Source organism: Acomys minous (assembly GCF_964271855.1).
Source record: "Acomys minous genome assembly, chromosome: 6".
NCBI lineage: Eukaryota > Metazoa > Chordata > Mammalia > Rodentia > Muridae > Acomys > Acomys minous.
Window position 1 is genome coordinate 109,210,199 of NC_140487.1, and position 16,272 is coordinate 109,226,470.

A 16,272-nucleotide genomic window follows, 5' to 3' on the forward strand; every position below is an offset into this window, starting at 1 on the left:
AGGGTCTCTCTGTGTTAGCCTTGGCTGTCCTGGACTCGCTTTGTAGACCAGGCTGGCCTCGAACTCACAGCGATCCACCTGTCTCTGCCTCCCGAGACCTGGGATTAAAGGCGTGCGCCACCACACCCGAGTAGAGTAATAAAGGCTCTCAAAACTCACTGTGCAGACCAAGCTGGTCTTGAATTTGCCTAAATCTGTCTGCCTCTGCCTCCCAAATGGTGGGATTTAAGGCGTGAGCCACCACGCCCGGCCTTCTTCAACTTTTGTTTTACTTAGATCCAGTCTCGTGATGTAGCACTGCCTGCCTTGATCCTATACAGTTCAATCTTGCATTAGACTCCCGCCAGCTCCTAGCTCAGCCTCCAAGTGCTCCTCACTGGTTCCTCCTTTGCGCCTTGAGCCTCTCCCAGGCTGGGTCAGCTATCACTGAGCTACAGCCCAAAGCATCCGACGAGTCTCCCATCATCTGTGGATCTGGACAAACGGTTTCGGCCCAAGAGCAACAGAAACACAGCTTGTGAAACGACCACGGACGGCAAAGTCCAAGACGCGGTGTTCTCGCGAGAGTTGACTCCAAACTGATCATGTGACAATCCAAGATGGCGACTCCCAGGGAGGTGGACAAAGAGTCGGCGGTTTACCTGGTGGTGAGTGGGATCCCACCTGTGTTACGCTCGGCCCAGCTACGGAGCTACTTCAGCCAGTTCCGGGAACAGCGCGGCGGAGGCTTTCTCTGTTTCCACTACCGGCATCGGCCCGAGAGGGGCCCTCCGCAGGCGAAAGCTGCCCCCCAGCCTGCTGCGGAGGATCCGGGGCTCGCCCAGGCTACAGCCACCGATGCCCGCGCTGTCCCCGCCCGGGACTCGGCTCCGGTCCACACCCGCACCTGCTGCTGCATCGTCTCGGTGAGGGGAGTGGCGCAAGCTCAGCGGCTGCTCCGCATGTACTCGGGCCGCCGGTGGCTGGACTCTCAGGGGACCTGGCTCCCGGGCCGTTGTCACATCCGCAGGCTAAGGCTGCCCACTGAGGCTTCAGGTAAGCGGGAGAGAGAATGGATTGGAATCGGATTTACGGCCCTTGAAAAGGAGGAACAGTTCCTGGGTTGCGAAGATAGGTCAGACCTCTGGTTACCACCGTTTAGGAGCCTAAGTCAGTTCTGGACAAAGCTACAGGTTTTCAGCCCAACTCGCCAGTTTGTTTCACTCAAGAACTTAAAAGGCGAAAAAGCAAAACAGAGGCCAGTACAGATGAGTCCCAAAGTTATGCCTTCTTAGGACCATTTCTCTGAGGGGTTGATTTTGCACTGACAAGATTTCTTGAAAAGGAAATTTGGAGCCGGGCTTTAATCCCAGCCCTCAGGAGGTAGAGGTAGGCAGATCTCTGAGTCTGATGCCAGCCAAGGCTAGACAGAGAAATCCTGTCTCGGAACAAAGAAAGGAAAATTGGTTTCTTCTAACCTCCCACAAGCGACTGGAAGGCTGGCCCTGCAGAGGAAAGAAGTAACTCTAGGGTTGGAGGCAATCACAGTTGGGCTCCCTGCAGGACTTAGACCAGACCACAGGGGGCAGCAGGAGGGGGCGGGGCACAAGTGTGTCCATTGGCAAAAGGAAGTCAAATAGTTATAAAATGCCAGATGGAGAAGTTTATTTTATTTTTTGAGACAGGGTTTCTCTGTGTAGCTTAGGCTGGCCTTGAAATCACAGCGATCCACCTGCCTCTGCCCTCGGAGTACTGGGATGGGACTAAAGGCTTGCACCACCACTCCCAGCTCTGATGGAGAAGTTTAAATAAATTATTTTGAAACATTTTATCCTTGGCTACAACAGTGGTGCCATACCCCTTTAATCCTAGAAGAGGCAATCAAATCTCTGAGTTCAAGGCCAGGGAGATAAGAGATGGCTCACAGTTAAGCACACACGTTACTACCCTTGGAGAGGACTTTTGAGTTTCCAGCACCCATGGGATAGCCCATAACTGCCTGGAACTCCAGTCTCAGGAGATCTGACCTCCACAGGCTCCTTTGCGCACGTGATGCACATACGTACGCCCGGGCCTATACACAAAGACAATTGTTTATTTTACATTTATTTTGTGGGAGTAGAAGATACAGTGACACTAGTGTGGAGGTCAGAGGGCAATTTGTGGGGGTCCAGTTATCAATTCTGCCATGTGGATTCTGGGGGTCAAACTCAAGTCATCCAGCTTCAAGGTAAGATCACCTTGTTAGCTTTCTTTCTTTCTTTCTTTCTTTTTTTTTTTTTTGGTTTTTTTTTTTTTTTTTGTTTTTCGAGACAGGGTTTCTCTATGTAGCCTTGGCCATCCTGGACTCACTTTGTAGACCAGGCTGGCCTCGAACTCACAGCGATCCGCCTGCCTCTGCCTCCCGAGTGCTGGGATTAAAGGCATGCGCCACCACGCCCGGCGCTTCTTTCTTTTTTTTTAAGATTTATTTATTTATCATATATACAGTGTTAGGCCTGCATGCCAGAGAGGGCACCAGATCTCATTATAGATGGTTGTGAGCCACGTAACTGGCCTCTTAACTCAAGATCATCTGCCCCAGTTTCCAGTGCTGGTCTCAGAGATATATACCACAAGTCTAGTAGGAAAAAGCTTTAAACTGGGATTTGCTTCTGGCTTGATTATTTCTAAAAATCCTCTAGGGTTTTACAATCCATCCATTCTCCCTTCCTCCCTAAGATCTGGGGTCTTTTCCCTTTAAGACCCGGAAGGAGCTGCAGAGTCGGAGGGCTGAGAATGAAGCTTTTACCCTGGCTGACCTGAGGCAGCTCCCGGAGCTGAACCCCCCAGCGCTGATGCCCAATGGCAACGTGGGCACCCCCCTGCGCGTCTTCTTGGAGTTGATCCGGGCCTGCCGGCTACCCCCTCGAATCATCACCCAGCTGCAGCTCCAGTTCCCCAAGACGGGCTCCTCCCGGCGCTACGGCAACGTGCCTTTCCAGTACGAGGACTCTGAGACTGTGGAGCAGGAAGAACATGTGTACACAGCGGACGGGGAGGAAATCCCCGAGGGAACCTGCTCGGAAGATCCAGCAGCCAGCCCCTTGGATGAGCCTGAGGATGAGGGGCCTCAAGAGGAAGAAGAAGAGTGTCACTCAGAAGATGTGAGTGCTGCCGCACCCTGCAGAGGCCAGGCTCGGGCTCTGGGGAGAGCTCATTTGGTGGACAGACCGATTACCCAGGGAGCACAGAGCCCTGCATTTGAATCCCAGATTGCAGAAACCTGGCAGGTGGTACACACCTGTCATCCCAGCCCTCAGAGAGGTGGAGACAAATCCCCTTACCTCTGAACCTAGGCTCTTCCCGCCTATATAAAACGGGAATAGCAGCACTTGCCTCACAGGGCCACTGGGCTGATTTCCAGGTATAGGAAGGGGCTGCCCAGCAGGAGCCAGTCCTTGTCCTTGTCCCTTCTTTCTTCTAACATAGTGGAGAAGGGCTTCAGTGGCATGTACCTATTAACTGCTGGCGAGAGGGCTGTGTGCTGAGTGGGCTTTGTGCAGGCCGCAGGGCTCCGCATGACAATTTAGCCAAGTTGAGAAAGTGTGTGGGGAGAACCTTCCTGGTCAAAGCACAGACCTTAGAGTGAGTCGAATGAGCCGCAGAGGGATGGCGCCGGGCGTCGGTCCAGGTTTAAGGTCTAAGTATGGTGTTTCTGGAGACACCTGAAGGCACAGTGCGGAGGTCTAGCAGCCATGTCCCCTTCTGGGCCCTGAAACTCCTTCCTTAGGCCTGCGGGTCAGGCAGTCAGGTGCAGCTCACCTCTCCTCTCGTTCTCACAGGACGATGACCGGGGTGAGGAGTGGGAGCGTCACGAAGCGCTGCACGAGGACGTGACCAGGCAGGAGCGGACTAGCGAGCGGCTCTTTGAGGAGGAGATTGAGCTCCAGTGGGAGAAGGGGGGCTCTGGCCTGGTGTTCTACACCGACGCTCAGTTCTGGCAGGAGGAAGAAGGAGGTAAGGCCAGGGATCGCTTGGCTGGCTTGTGGTTACCGTGACAAATACCGGGCGTGGATCAACTCCTAAAGAGAAAAGGGCTGGCTCAGCTAGACGACTCAAGGTGTTGGCCTGTGGTGAGGCTGCAGGCTATTGAGTGCTTGGTGCAGGACGACAGTTCACCTCATGGCTGGGGTGCAAAGAAGAGACCAAGTTCCCACAGTCTCTTTTGGGGGTACCAATGAAGCTCCTTCTTTTAAAGTTCCCCTTACTTCCTGCTGTACCTGGCACTAAGCCTTTCACCCATGTGCTCTGTGGGGATGTTTAGGATCCAGACATTAAGTTGGGGCCTCTGCTCTACACAGCAGATTTTCCTGACAGTCTAAGAAGGCTAAGAAATGGCTTCCATCCTATGTAAATGCAGACTGGCCATCCTATTTTGGAATGAGGAGTTGGTGGAATCGAAACGGAAAGGGTTGACTAACTCTAGATTTAGCTCTAAGCACATGTGGGAGTCGTTGGGGTGGGGCATAGAGTTTGGTGGAAGAACAATTTTAGCTGTGCAAGGCCCTGGCTCTGATTCCATAGTCCTGGCACCAAAGAACTTGGCGTCCTTAACCCGCTTTCTGGGTCTTTTCCCCTGTAGATTTTGATGAACAGACAGCTGATGACTGGGACGTGGACATGAGTGTCTACTACGACAAAGGTACGGAGCAGGGGGTGGCAGTCCTGGAGGAGCGCGTGCCCTAGTCCCCAGCCTTAGCCACACATGCTTGTCACAGGTTAAGTCAGGACCAGGGGCCACCCAGGGTCTCTCATTCTCAGCATGCTCAGGAAGAGTGGGCTTAGAACCCCCTGGACACCAAATATGCAGCTGCTCGTTTACACAGTACTGAATAGACTTGCTCACATCCTCGCGTATACCTAATAATCTCTCTAAAAAGTTATCGCGAGCTGTAATCATGGCTCTGAGGCTGTTCTTCAAAGGTCCTGAGTTCAATTCCCAGCAACTACATGGTAGCTCACAACCATCTATAAAGTAATCAGATGCCCTCCTCTGGTGGGCAGATATACATGCAGGAAGAACATTGTATACATAATAAATAAATGAATCTTTTTTAAAAGGCAGAGTCAGGCAGATCGCTGGGAATTCAAGGCCAGCCTGGTCTACAGAGTGAGTTGAGGACAACCAAGGGCTACACAGACCTTGTCTCAAAAGACAAAATAAAGTTAAAAGTAAACAAAATTTCAGGTGGTACTTCAGAATTATGAGTTGACCAAAAGCCAGGCTTCCAACTGTTTGGAGCCTGTCCACCCAGAATGCCACAGGCATGTCACAGAGATAGGACCACTAGGCAAGGCTGGCCTCAAACTCAGAAATCCTCCTTCCTCTGCCTTTAAAATGCTGGGAATTGGCGCACGCCTTTAATCCCAGCACTTGGGAGGCAGAGGCAGGCGGATCCCTGTGAGTTCGAGGCCAGCCTGGTCTACAAAGTGAGTCCAGGATGGCCAAGGCTACACAGAGAAACCCTGTCTCGAAAAACCAAAAAAAAAAAAATATGCTGGGATTAAAGATAGGTGCCATGTAGCAGGGCATGGTGGCACGTGTCTTTAATCCCAGCATTCAGAGAGGCAAAGTCATATGGATGTGAGTTCAGGGCCAGCCTGGTCTACAAAGTGAGTCCAGGACAGCCAGGGCTACACAGAGAAACCCTGTCTTGAAAAACAAAAAGAAAAAAAAGGTGTGTGGCCTGATTTCTTGCCCTTTTTTTAGATAAAATTCTTTTATGGTTTTTGGTTTTGTTTGTTTTTTGAGTCATGGTCTCACTATGTGGCTATCCCTGGCTGTCCTGGAAGTCACTATGTAGACCAGGCCTTGAACTCAGAAATCACATGCCTTTCCCTTGGAAGTGATGGGATTAGAGGCGTGTGCCACCAAGCTCAGCTGAGATTTATTATTTTTATCCTGTTTGCTTTGCTTGCATGTAAGTATAGCATGTGCCTGGTATACTTGGAGCCCAAAGAGAGCACCAGAGCCCCTGGAACTGGAGTTACAGACAGATGTTAGCTGCCATGTGCATGCTGAGAAATGAGCCCGGGTCCTGCAGAGGCTCAGTACATACTCTCAACTGCTGAACCGTCTCTGCAGTTTGCAGTAACCTGGGTTCTGATTTCATCGCTATCAGTTCTGTGACTTTTCTGCACTGTCCCTCATCTGTGAGATGAGACCTGTGCTTCCTGTTCTTGTTGAGTTCCCAGTCTCGTAAGAGAGACTACAGAACATGCAAATGAATCAGTAAGACCTGTGAGGGGACCCCAGAAACCTCATCCTCCTGGTGAGAGGGACCCTTTTACAAAATGGATTGTGTTCCCTCAGATGGTGGCGACAAGGATGCCCGTGACTCTGTCCGAATGCGCCTGGAGAGGAGGCTCCGTGATGGCCAGGAAGATGGCTCTGTGATAGGATGCCAAGTGGGCACCTTTGAGCGCCACACCAAGGTGAGTGAGCACTGGCTGGCCCACTCAGCCCCTTTCCTTTATTTCTCCTCCTGTTCCAGGGAATGTGCCTCCCTCTCCTTCCTTTTTCTTTTCCCTCCATCCCTTACTTTCTTTAAGGCAAGGTCTCCACATGTAGCCCAGGCCAACCTTGAACTCACATCCTCCTCCCTCTGTCTCCCAAATAAAGGGGCATGCAGCACCTCGAGTCTCACTGCTTCCCTCTGCAGGGCATTGGCCGGAAGGTGATGGAGCGCCAGGGCTGGGCTGAAGGCCAAGGCCTGGGTAGTAGGTGCTCCGGGGTGCCTGAGGCCCTGGATGGTGATGGCCAGCACCCTAGATGCAAGCGTGGACTGGGGTAAGTGCAGCTGAGGGACTCCCTAGGGTCACAGTCCAGCTTGGGTCATTTGGTTTCCCTCGTCCCATTGCTTGGGGGATGGGGGATAGGTGCCCTAGATGAACAACTTCATAGCAGAAGTACAAGAAATAGGTGTTATGTTCATTTTAAACTAAATCCTACAGCTTAAAAGGATCATGGATTGTGCACATGGGAAGCAGAGGCAGGCAGATCCGCTTTGAGTTCAAGGCCAGCCTGGTATACAAAGCAAGTCCATGACAGGCAAGGCTGCACAGAGAGACCCTGTCTCGAAAAACCAAAAAAAAAAAAAAAAAAAAGATCATGGATTTCCCCTCCCCACAGGAAAGTAATTTTCTTAAGTCTGAATTGAGGCTTGATAAGGTGGTCTGTTGTGGGGATGAAGATTGTAAGGTTCAGCTGGGCATGATGGCTCACGCCTTTCATCCCAGCACTCAGGGAGGCAGAGGCAGTTGGAGCTCTCTGAGTTCAAGGCCACCCTGGTCTACAAAGCAAGTCCAGGACAGCCAGGGCCATACAGAGAAACCCTGTCTCAAAAAGAAAAAAAAAAAAAACAACCAAACAAAAAAACCCTTAAAATTCCAAGGTTCCTGGGACAGACCGTCCCATCACCACGAGGCAGTTCTGGCATACAGACTAGCCAGGCGTGGAGCATTTTTTCCTGTCTCCTGCCAGCCTCTTCACCACGTCACCACAAGCCCTGTTTCATCCAGGTACCATGGAGAGAAACTTCAGCCATTTGGGCAACAGAAGAGACCCCGTGGATCTGGCCTGGGGCTCATTTCCACAGTCTACGACGCGCCCCTGCCCCAAGACCAGAGGGAGTCCCTGCTCCGGCGCCAGCCACCCACCAGCATGAAGTTTCGGACAGAGAAAACTTTCGTGAGGAGTTCCAGCTGGGCCTCAGACAGCCCCCCGGAGCCTGAGTGAGGCCACGCCCTGGTCAGGATGACCCAGCTGCAGGAACCCAGCTCTCTTCCCGGGTCTTGCCGTGTAGACTTCTGAAGCAGCCAGGCTAAAGTACACAGCACTGGGCAGGCCCGCCACCTCTCTACCTCAGATGTGAGGCCACAAAAAGCCCCTCCTTCCCCTGGGGCGTTTGTGCATAAAGGCCTTTCCTTGTTCTGGGAACCCTAGGCCTTGTTGGCTTTCTCCAGAACAGCCTGTAGCACAATCAAGTGGATTTGGGGGCTCAGGGGATACCATGAGACAGGAAAAGGGACCAAAGAAGAACTGATCCAGAGAGGGTCGAGCCGCCCTCACCACCTCTACCCTCTGGCCAGGGACGGGTCTGCGCTGAATTTACGACTGGACCAGGCCTAGAAGTCAGCCTTACAGAAGCCTGGGAAAACACTAGCCTGATAAGGAGGAGGGAGAAATGCGCCTGCGTGACCACAGCCTACGCCGCCGTCGTGTGGGCGGGACTTCCTCTGCAGACAAGTTCCGGCGAAGTCCGGAAGTCGGAGCTTTCCGCTTCCGTAGCGGGTAGCTGGCTTGTTTTTCTGCGTGGGTCTCCTAGTTTTAGTTCGGAAAGTGCCTGTGGGCTGGCTTGCTCCACTCATGGCGGGGCCCGTCCCCGTCACTGCCTTCGGGCAGGCGGTGATCGGGCCCCCAGGCTCGGGGAAAACCACGTACTGCCTGGGCATGAGTGAGTTCCTGCGGGCACTGGGTCGGCGCGTGGCGGTCGTGAACCTGGACCCCGCCAACGAAGGGCTGCCTTATGAGTGTGCCGTGGACGTGGGCGAGCTGGTGGGGCTGAGCGACGTGATGGACGCGCTGCGCCTGGGGCCCAACGGCGGCCTGCTCTACTGTATGGAGTACCTGGAGGCCAACCTGGACTGGCTGCGCGCCAAGCTGGAGCCCCTCCGAGGCCACTACTTTCTCTTCGACTGCCCCGGCCAGGTGGAGCTCTGCACCCACCACGCCGCCCTGCGCAACATCTTCTCCCAGATGGCACAGTGGGACCTCAGGGTTCGTCTAGGGTTGGGCAAGCATATTGTGCAGATGGAATCTCTGAGACCGGAAGGCGGGTAGATGCCACACCCCCAGATTACACTGCGAGATGGGGCTGAGTTGAGTTAGGAGCCAATCTAAAGCCTCTGAGTTTCAATTTTAGCTTTGCCACCCACTTGCTGTGTCTGAAAGTCCGTTCACTCCACTCAGTTTTGTCATTTGTAAAAGAATGTTTGTTCTCAATTGGCAATTAAAAACACAGTTCAGCGATTGTTTGGTGTGCGAAAGTGTAGTGAAAGCGGAGAGGTAGATGCAGTATACTTTGAACCTGTAGCCCACTGCGGGGCTCGTGGCAAGAGACCTTCTGAGAAGGGTTGGAGACTTATTTAGCTCAATGGTAGAGATTTTTCCCCTGAGATAAGGTTTCTCTGTGTGTAGCACTAGCTGTCCTGGAACTCTTTGTAGACCAGGTTGGCCCTTGACCTCACAGAGCTCTGTCTGCCTCTGCCTCCTAAACGCTGGAATGAGGTGTGCGCCCCCATACCCAGCCATGGTAGAGATCTTGTCTAACAAGCAGAGGCCACCGGCCCTGGATTTCGTCCTCAGAATAATAGAGAGAACAAAAGGTACCATGTAAGAAAAAAGTGTCCCGTATCTTCTGGGAGGGGAACATGCTTGTAATCCCAGCGCTTGGCTTGTGGAGGCAGAAAGATCGGGAGTTGTGGCCATAAAACCCGGTCTCGAGCACACACATGTACAAAGAAAAAGAAGCAGAACAGTACTAGGAAAGGCCCGGCTGGCTCACTAAGCTACAGTCCGACAAGGGGGACGGGGCCGGAAGTTCCCTCCCACCCAGGTCAGCCTTGCCTCTGATCCTGTGCCTTCCACTCACAGCTGACTGCTGTCCACCTTGTGGACTCTCACTACTGTACTGACCCAGCCAAGTTCATCTCCGTCCTGTGCACCTCCCTGGCCACCATGCTGCATGTGGAGCTGCCCCACGTCAACGTCCTCTCCAAGATGGACCTCATTGAGCACTATGGGAAGCTGGGTAAGAGACCGGCCCTGCTCGCGGCGCTGGAGGAAGCCGCCTCACCGTGGCTTCCTGAAAACTGACCATTTATTGTGTGGGCCACTGTGCCAGATGCTCCAGTAGATGTGGATGGGGGCTATGAAGGAATTTAAACAAGGTGATAAGACAGTGGCTGGCTAAGGGAAGTGGATAACGGATCACTGCTCTGAGGCCATGGCACCTTGACATTTGGGTGGTGACATATAGCTGGAAGTCTGCTGTAGCCAGCACAGTCCTCACCTGGCTGGGCAAGATCTGTGAGTTCAAAGCCAGCCTGGTATACAGAGTGAGTTCCAGGACAGCCAAGACTACACAGAGAAACCCTGTCTCAGGAAGAAATAAAACAAAACATACATTGATTATGGGTCCCTCTCTCCTCAGAGCTGAGGACTGAGCCTAGGGGCCTCTGCCACTGAGCTAAACCCTCAACCTTGGTTATAGGTTTGTTTGTTTTTGGGTGTTTTTGTTTTTAACTTTTTTTGTTGTTGTTGTTGGTTTTTTTTTTTTGGACTTGCTTTGTAGACCAGGCTGGCCTCAAACTCGCTGAGATCAACCTGCCTCTGCCTCCCTAGTGCTGGGATCACAAGTGTGCACCTCCATACCTAGCATTGCTTTTGTTTGTTTTCTCCCTCTCTCTCTTTTTTTATTTATTTTTTATTTTTTTATTTATTATGTATACAGTGCTCTGTCTCCATGTTCACCTGCGCGCCAGAAGAGGGCACCAGATCACATTATAGATGGTTGTGAGCCACCATGTGGTTCCTGGGAATTGAACTCAGGACCTCTGGAAGAGCAGTCAGTGCTCTTAACCTCTGAGCCATCTCTCCAGCCCCTCTCTCTCTCTTTTTTTTTTAAGATTTATTTCTTTATTATGTATACCATGTTCTGCCCACATGTATGCCTAGATGCTAGAAGAAGACACCAGATCACATTATGGATGGTTGTGAGCCACCATGTGGTTGCCAGGAATTGAACTCAGAACCTTTGGAAGAGCCATCAGTGCTCTTAACCTCTGAGCCATCTCTCCAGCCCCTCGGTTATGATTTGTTTATTTGTTTGGTTTGGTTTGGTTTTTGACACAGGTTTTCTCTGTGTAGCCTTGGCTGTCCAGGACTCGCTTTGTAGACCAGGCTGGCCTCGAACTCACAGAGATCCACCTGCCTCTGCCTCCCAAGTGCTGGGATTAAAGATGTGTGCTACCACGGCTGGCCAGTTCTGACGTCTTAAGCCTAAGTGTCAGCAGCTTCTAACTCTGGTTTCTCTCCTCAGCCTTCAACCTGGACTACTACACAGAAGTCCTGGACCTCTCCTACCTGCTTGACCACCTGGCGTCTGATCCTTTCTTCCGTCACTACCGTCAGCTCAACGAGAAACTAGTACAGCTCATCGAAGACTACAGCCTGGTCTCCTTCATCCCCCTGAACATCCAGGTACTGGACGGTGAGGGATCTCTTCTCAGTGGCTGCAGGTCTGACATGCAAAGGGCATGTGAAGACTTGGCGCCCTGGGCCGGTCCTTGGCTTGCTTTCAGGACCAGGAGCAGCAGTAGCCATGATCCCAGTAAAAGCATAGACCAGACTTTGGTCCTGTTGCTCCTGAGTCACGGAGGCCTCTGTGCTGGTTCCCTCTTAAGTGTGGATGAACATGAGTGAATCCAGAAAGTCAGCAGCAAGAAGTTGACCAGGACCAAGGGGACAATGGTTTTGGGTCCATTTAGCTGAGCAACCATGCTGCCCTCAACCTCCACACCGCGCCTCTTTTTGAAACAAATAACCCAAGAGACATGGTGGTTTTAGGTTCCTTTCTTTGTCCGGAGACACAGTGGTTCTCAACTTGTGGGCTGTGACCCCTCGGGGGCCACATAACATATCCTGCATAGTATAAGCATTACAGTTCAGCTCACAGCAGTAGCAACATTACAGTTATGAAGGAGCAACGAGACAATTGAATGGTTGGGGGTCACCACAACGTGAGGCGCTAGATTAAAGGGCTGCAGCCTTAGGAAGGCTGAGAACTGATGCTGTAATACCACACTTGTTAACTTCAGCGTGAAGAGACTGTGCATGCCCACCACCCCCTCCTAAGTCTTTCCCTGCCAGCACTGTGCTGAGGGCTGAACACATGTTATTTTTGATCTGTATATTTCATTGAGATACATGGATGGGGAGACCATTACAGCCCACATAGCAGGTATTTGTGGGTTGCCTCCCTGACAGTAGTACTGTCCAGACCCTGGAGGTGCCTTGACCTTCACTGACTCCTGACCTTGAAGGCTGCTTGCCCCAGTAGGGACCAGATAGTTCTCTAGGGTGGTAGGGGTGCTGCCCTAGGAGGAAGCCCTGGGCAGTGACTGCACTGAGGAGCCAGGCCTGGGGTGGGCAGTGTGGGGTGGGTGGGGTGGGGGTGGCTGTTCTAGGCCAAGGAAGCTGCACATGCTGCGGTGGCAGCGGCGTGGGAGGAGTTGGTGAAGGGCACAGCCTCAGCTCCACAGCTCACCAAGCCGTTTCTCTGCTCTGCTCAGGACAAGGACAGCATCCAGCGGGTCTTACAGGCCGTGGACAAAGCCAATGGCTACTGTTTTGGGGTTCAGGAACAGCGAAGCCTGGAAGCCATGATGTCTGCTGCGGTGGGAGCCGACTTTCATTTCTCCTCGTATCCTTAGGGGACGCAGGAAGGGACCAATGGAAGACCACAGGCACGGAAGCCTAGAAATGAAATGGCACTGGGCCTTTGGGAGAAGTGCGAGGGGTTCGGTTTGCTAGGTGTGCTACGTGTAATGGGAAAGCAGTGGTAGAGTAAAAGAGGCGTGGCTGGGCAGAGAGGGTGGGGTGCAGCCCAGGGTAGACTCCTTGCCGATGGCCATGAAGCTCAGGTTTGATTCCTGTTGGGGGATCTGTAGACAGTCTCAAGGATGAGGATTGATTTATTTGGTGTTTTGAGACAGAGTCTCTCTACCTCTAGCTGACCTACAGCACCTATGTGGTACAAGCTAGTCTTAAACTGTTTGTTTTTTCCTTTAAAAAAAAAAAAGCATAGCCTGCATATGTGCCTGCAGGCCAGAAGAGGGCGCCAGCTCTCACTGTAGATGGCTATGAGCCACCATGTGGTTGCTGGGACTTGAACTCAGGACCTTTGCAAGAGCGTGTAGTGCTCTTAACCTCTGAGCCATCTCTCCAGCCAACTCCCGGAACATGCCTGTAAACAATTGCCTGGGATTCTGAGTGAGAACGAGCATCAGGAGCCTGAGGCTAGCCTGGGCTACAAAGTAAGAGCCTACCTCAAGACATATAGGAGAAGCCAGGCATGGTGGCGCATGCCTTTAATCCCAGCACTCCGGAGACAGGCAGGTGGATCGCTGTGAGTTTGAGGCCAGCCTGGTCTACAAAGAGAGTCCAGGACAACCAAGGCTAACACAGAGAGACCCTGTCTCGAAAAACCAAAGAAAGAAAAAAAAAAAAAACCAAACAAATAAACAAAAAACAGAAAGGGAATAGAGAAGAAAGTATGAGTTGAAAAATATGGAAGAGGTAGATTAGGAGAGCTAGCAGCAGAGTGGTCATGGGGTAGAGGGACAGGTCTGCCTTTAGAAAGATGGGCGGGCAGTTGAGCGGAGTTTGAGCTCACTGCTGGACAGCCAGAGCTGTGCAGACGGCAGCTGGGACTTTGATATTGGGTTTTGGCCAGTTCATGTGTTCCTTGGGGAAGAGGCAGGAGGGAAAGGCCTGGTCCTTCAGGTCGATGGTCTCTGAGGCAGAGCACTGGCCCAGGAGGCTGGAGATGGCGTTCCAGGGTCTGGGGTATGGAGGCAGATGATGCCAACCAGCACTAGTGATTTGTGTCAGGCCCTTAAGGGCGAGCGGCTAGAGTAGTGAATAAGGTCATGTGCAGCAGTGTCCAGTCAGTCCTTCCTGTTGTGCATGTGATCTGTGTCCTGTCCCCTGTGGCCCAAGAACAGTAGGGTACTCCCTTGGTGAGGAGGGGGGGGTGCAGTAGTCACCTGCTATGTGACCGGTGTCAGGAGGTGCTCTACTCACTTTATGGTCACAGCTCCTGTGTGACCTTACGAGGAAAGGGAAGTGGCAGAGGCAGGATTTGAACACCCTGGTCTGGTGTAGAGCATATGCTGGAGGGCTAGTGCTCCCTGGGCTCTAGTGACCACTTTGCTATGGTCAGTGTGGGGAGAACCAGGAGCCCTGCCTGGGGCAGGGATGCTTGGCAGCGGCTCACCAACTGTGGGAACTAGGGCAGAAGAGGTCAGATCCTGCCGGGCCAATCCCCCATCATCTGCTTGTGCTCTAAGCCTTGACCCCCTTCCCTCAGCACTCTGGGCATCCAGGAGAAGTACTTAGCATCCTCGGAGCAGACTGCAGAGCCGGAGGCCATGCAGCTGGAACACGCGGGGCCTGGGTAGCGGCGCACAGTTCGGCGGTGGGCGCACAGCCTAGCAGGGTACAGGCCCAAAGCCGTGTCCAGCCGAGCTGAGGCTGGGAGGAGGCAGCCCTGCAAAGGACTTCAAAGCAGACCCGTGCCCTCTGTGGCACCCTCAAGTTCGGAGCCCTGCCCCCAGGAAATGGTGCCCAGAAGTTGAGGACTGGCTCTACTTGGGCTTCCATGGGGTGTGATATGAGACTATTTTCTACTTTCTGTGACCTCAAACTTTTCTTCCGGACCTGAGGGTTTGGAGAACAAAGAAATGTTTCTGTCCCTCCAAATAGTACTGTTTCTTTTTTTGTTTTGTTTTTGTTTTAGTTTATTTTTATTATTGTTTGTTTGTTTTGTTTTTTGTTTTTTGAGACAGGGTTTCTCTGTGTATCCCTGGCTGTCCTGGACTCTCATTGTAGACCAGGCTGGCCTCACAGGGATTCATTCACCTGCCTCTGTCTCCTGGGTGCTGGGATTAAAGGTGTTCATCACCACTGCCCAGCCTGTTTTGTTTTTAATTGTGCATACGTGTGTGTGTGGTGTGTGCGCAGGTATGGTCAGGTAGCTTGTGGGACCAGGGTCTCTCCTGAGTTCTGCATGGTGAGCTCAGGTCATGGGACTTGACACCAGGTGCCTTCCCCTTCGGAGCTGCCTCCGCAGCCCCACTTGTTTCATTCAGGGCAGGTTCAGGAGGCCGCTGCTCCAGCAAATCAGAGCTGTGCGTGACCTCCTCCTTCAGTTCTAACAGTGGGTATTCAGGTCAAACAGCTACAGGCAACTCCTAGCCAGACCTTATTTACTGCTTTTTTTTTTTTAAAGATTTATTTATTATGTATACAATGTTTTGCCTGTATGTACAACTGCAGGCCAGAAGAGGGCACCAGATCTCATTACAGATGGTTGTGAGCCACCATGTGGTTGCTGGGAATTGAACTCAGGACCTTTGGAAGAGCAGGCAGTGCTCTTAACCACTGAGCCATCTCTGCAGCCCTTACTGCTTTATTTTTATCCTATGTATTTTATGGTTTTATTCTGTTTTGGCAAATATTAGTGAAAGTTTGAAAGACTAACATCACTTGGGCTGGAGACATAATTTAGTAGTAACTAGCGTGTGCCAGGGTCACATGCCAGGAGAGGAAGGAGTGATTCCTTCAAAAACAAGGGGACTTTTATTATCTGTGTGGGTACATGCCTCTAATCCCAACACTTGAGATGTTGGGACAGTAGGATCAGGTGTCGACGGTCAGCTTTGCCTATATAGTTAATTTCAGTCAAGCCCCGTGTCTAAAGGAGGTTTGTGCAAAGTGAGTTGTTTAAAGAAATGTAGTATTGCTGTGAGGTCTACAAAGTGAGTCTAGGACAGTCAAGGCTACACAGAACCTGTCTCGAAGAAAACAAAAAAGGAAAGTATTGCCGGGCGGTGGTGGAGCATGCCCTTGATCCCAGCCCTTGGGAGGCAGAGGCAGGTGGATTGCTGTGAGTTCAACACCAACCTGGCACCAACCAACAAAGCAAATCAGGACAGTCAGGGCTACACAGAGAAACCCTATCTCGAAAAACAAAAATAAATAAAAGTATTTAATGTTTTAAATTAAGTTGCCTGGAAACTCTTCTCTGCTGTTTATGTAGGCGGACGGTAGTTTGCGTTTTAGCCAGTAGGTGGTGCTATAGACTTAGTTTTGCCCTTACATCCTAACAGGAAGGGCCTGATGATGACCAAAGGGCACTTGTGCCAGCAGGCTTTTTTTTTTTTTTTTTTTTTTTTGGCTTTATCTGTAGACCCATTACAGCTAATGCATGCTGGGTTTGGCATTTTACAAAGAGCCTGCACATAAAGAATCCTCACATGGCTCTTACAGCGACCCGGAGAGAGACGAGGTAGGGAATGTCACTAGCCTGGCTCCCTCATAGCTCACCTTGCCAACTGAGTCTGGAGTGGCCCTCCTCAGTGTATGTACATATGCTATATATCACCCCGTGGGATCTGTAGTCAAGA

The 16,272-nt window shown here is 51.8% G+C and overlaps 2 protein-coding genes across 3 annotated transcripts; both read left to right on the top strand.

Moving 5' to 3' along the window:
* The first annotated feature begins 210 nt into the window (after positions 1-210).
* GPATCH3 (G-patch domain containing 3) lies at positions 211-7,960 on the top strand. The gene is made up of 7 exons (XM_084785275.1): positions 211-1,035; positions 2,701-3,125; positions 3,804-3,978; positions 4,604-4,663; positions 6,335-6,456; positions 6,684-6,811; positions 7,543-7,960. The coding sequence occupies exons 1-7, from the start codon at positions 600-602 to the stop codon at positions 7,757-7,759; spliced, it is 1,563 nt and encodes a 520-aa protein (XP_084641401.1). The 5' UTR covers positions 211-599; the 3' UTR covers positions 7,760-7,960.
* An 87-nt stretch (positions 7,961-8,047) lies between these two features.
* On the top strand, positions 8,048-15,867 carry GPN2 (GPN-loop GTPase 2). 2 transcript variants are annotated; one of them, XM_084785294.1, is made up of 5 exons: positions 8,048-8,731; positions 9,677-9,833; positions 11,124-11,284; positions 12,376-12,506; positions 14,175-15,867. In XM_084785294.1, the coding sequence occupies exons 1-5, from the start codon at positions 8,390-8,392 to the stop codon at positions 14,263-14,265; spliced, it is 882 nt and encodes a 293-aa protein (XP_084641420.1). In that variant the 5' UTR covers positions 8,048-8,389; the 3' UTR covers positions 14,266-15,867. The 2 variants fall into 2 exon arrangements, with proteins under 2 accessions (XP_084641420.1, XP_084641419.1); XM_084785293.1 differs by having other exon boundaries at positions 8,053-8,800.
* Positions 15,868-16,272: the final 405 nt, after the last annotated feature.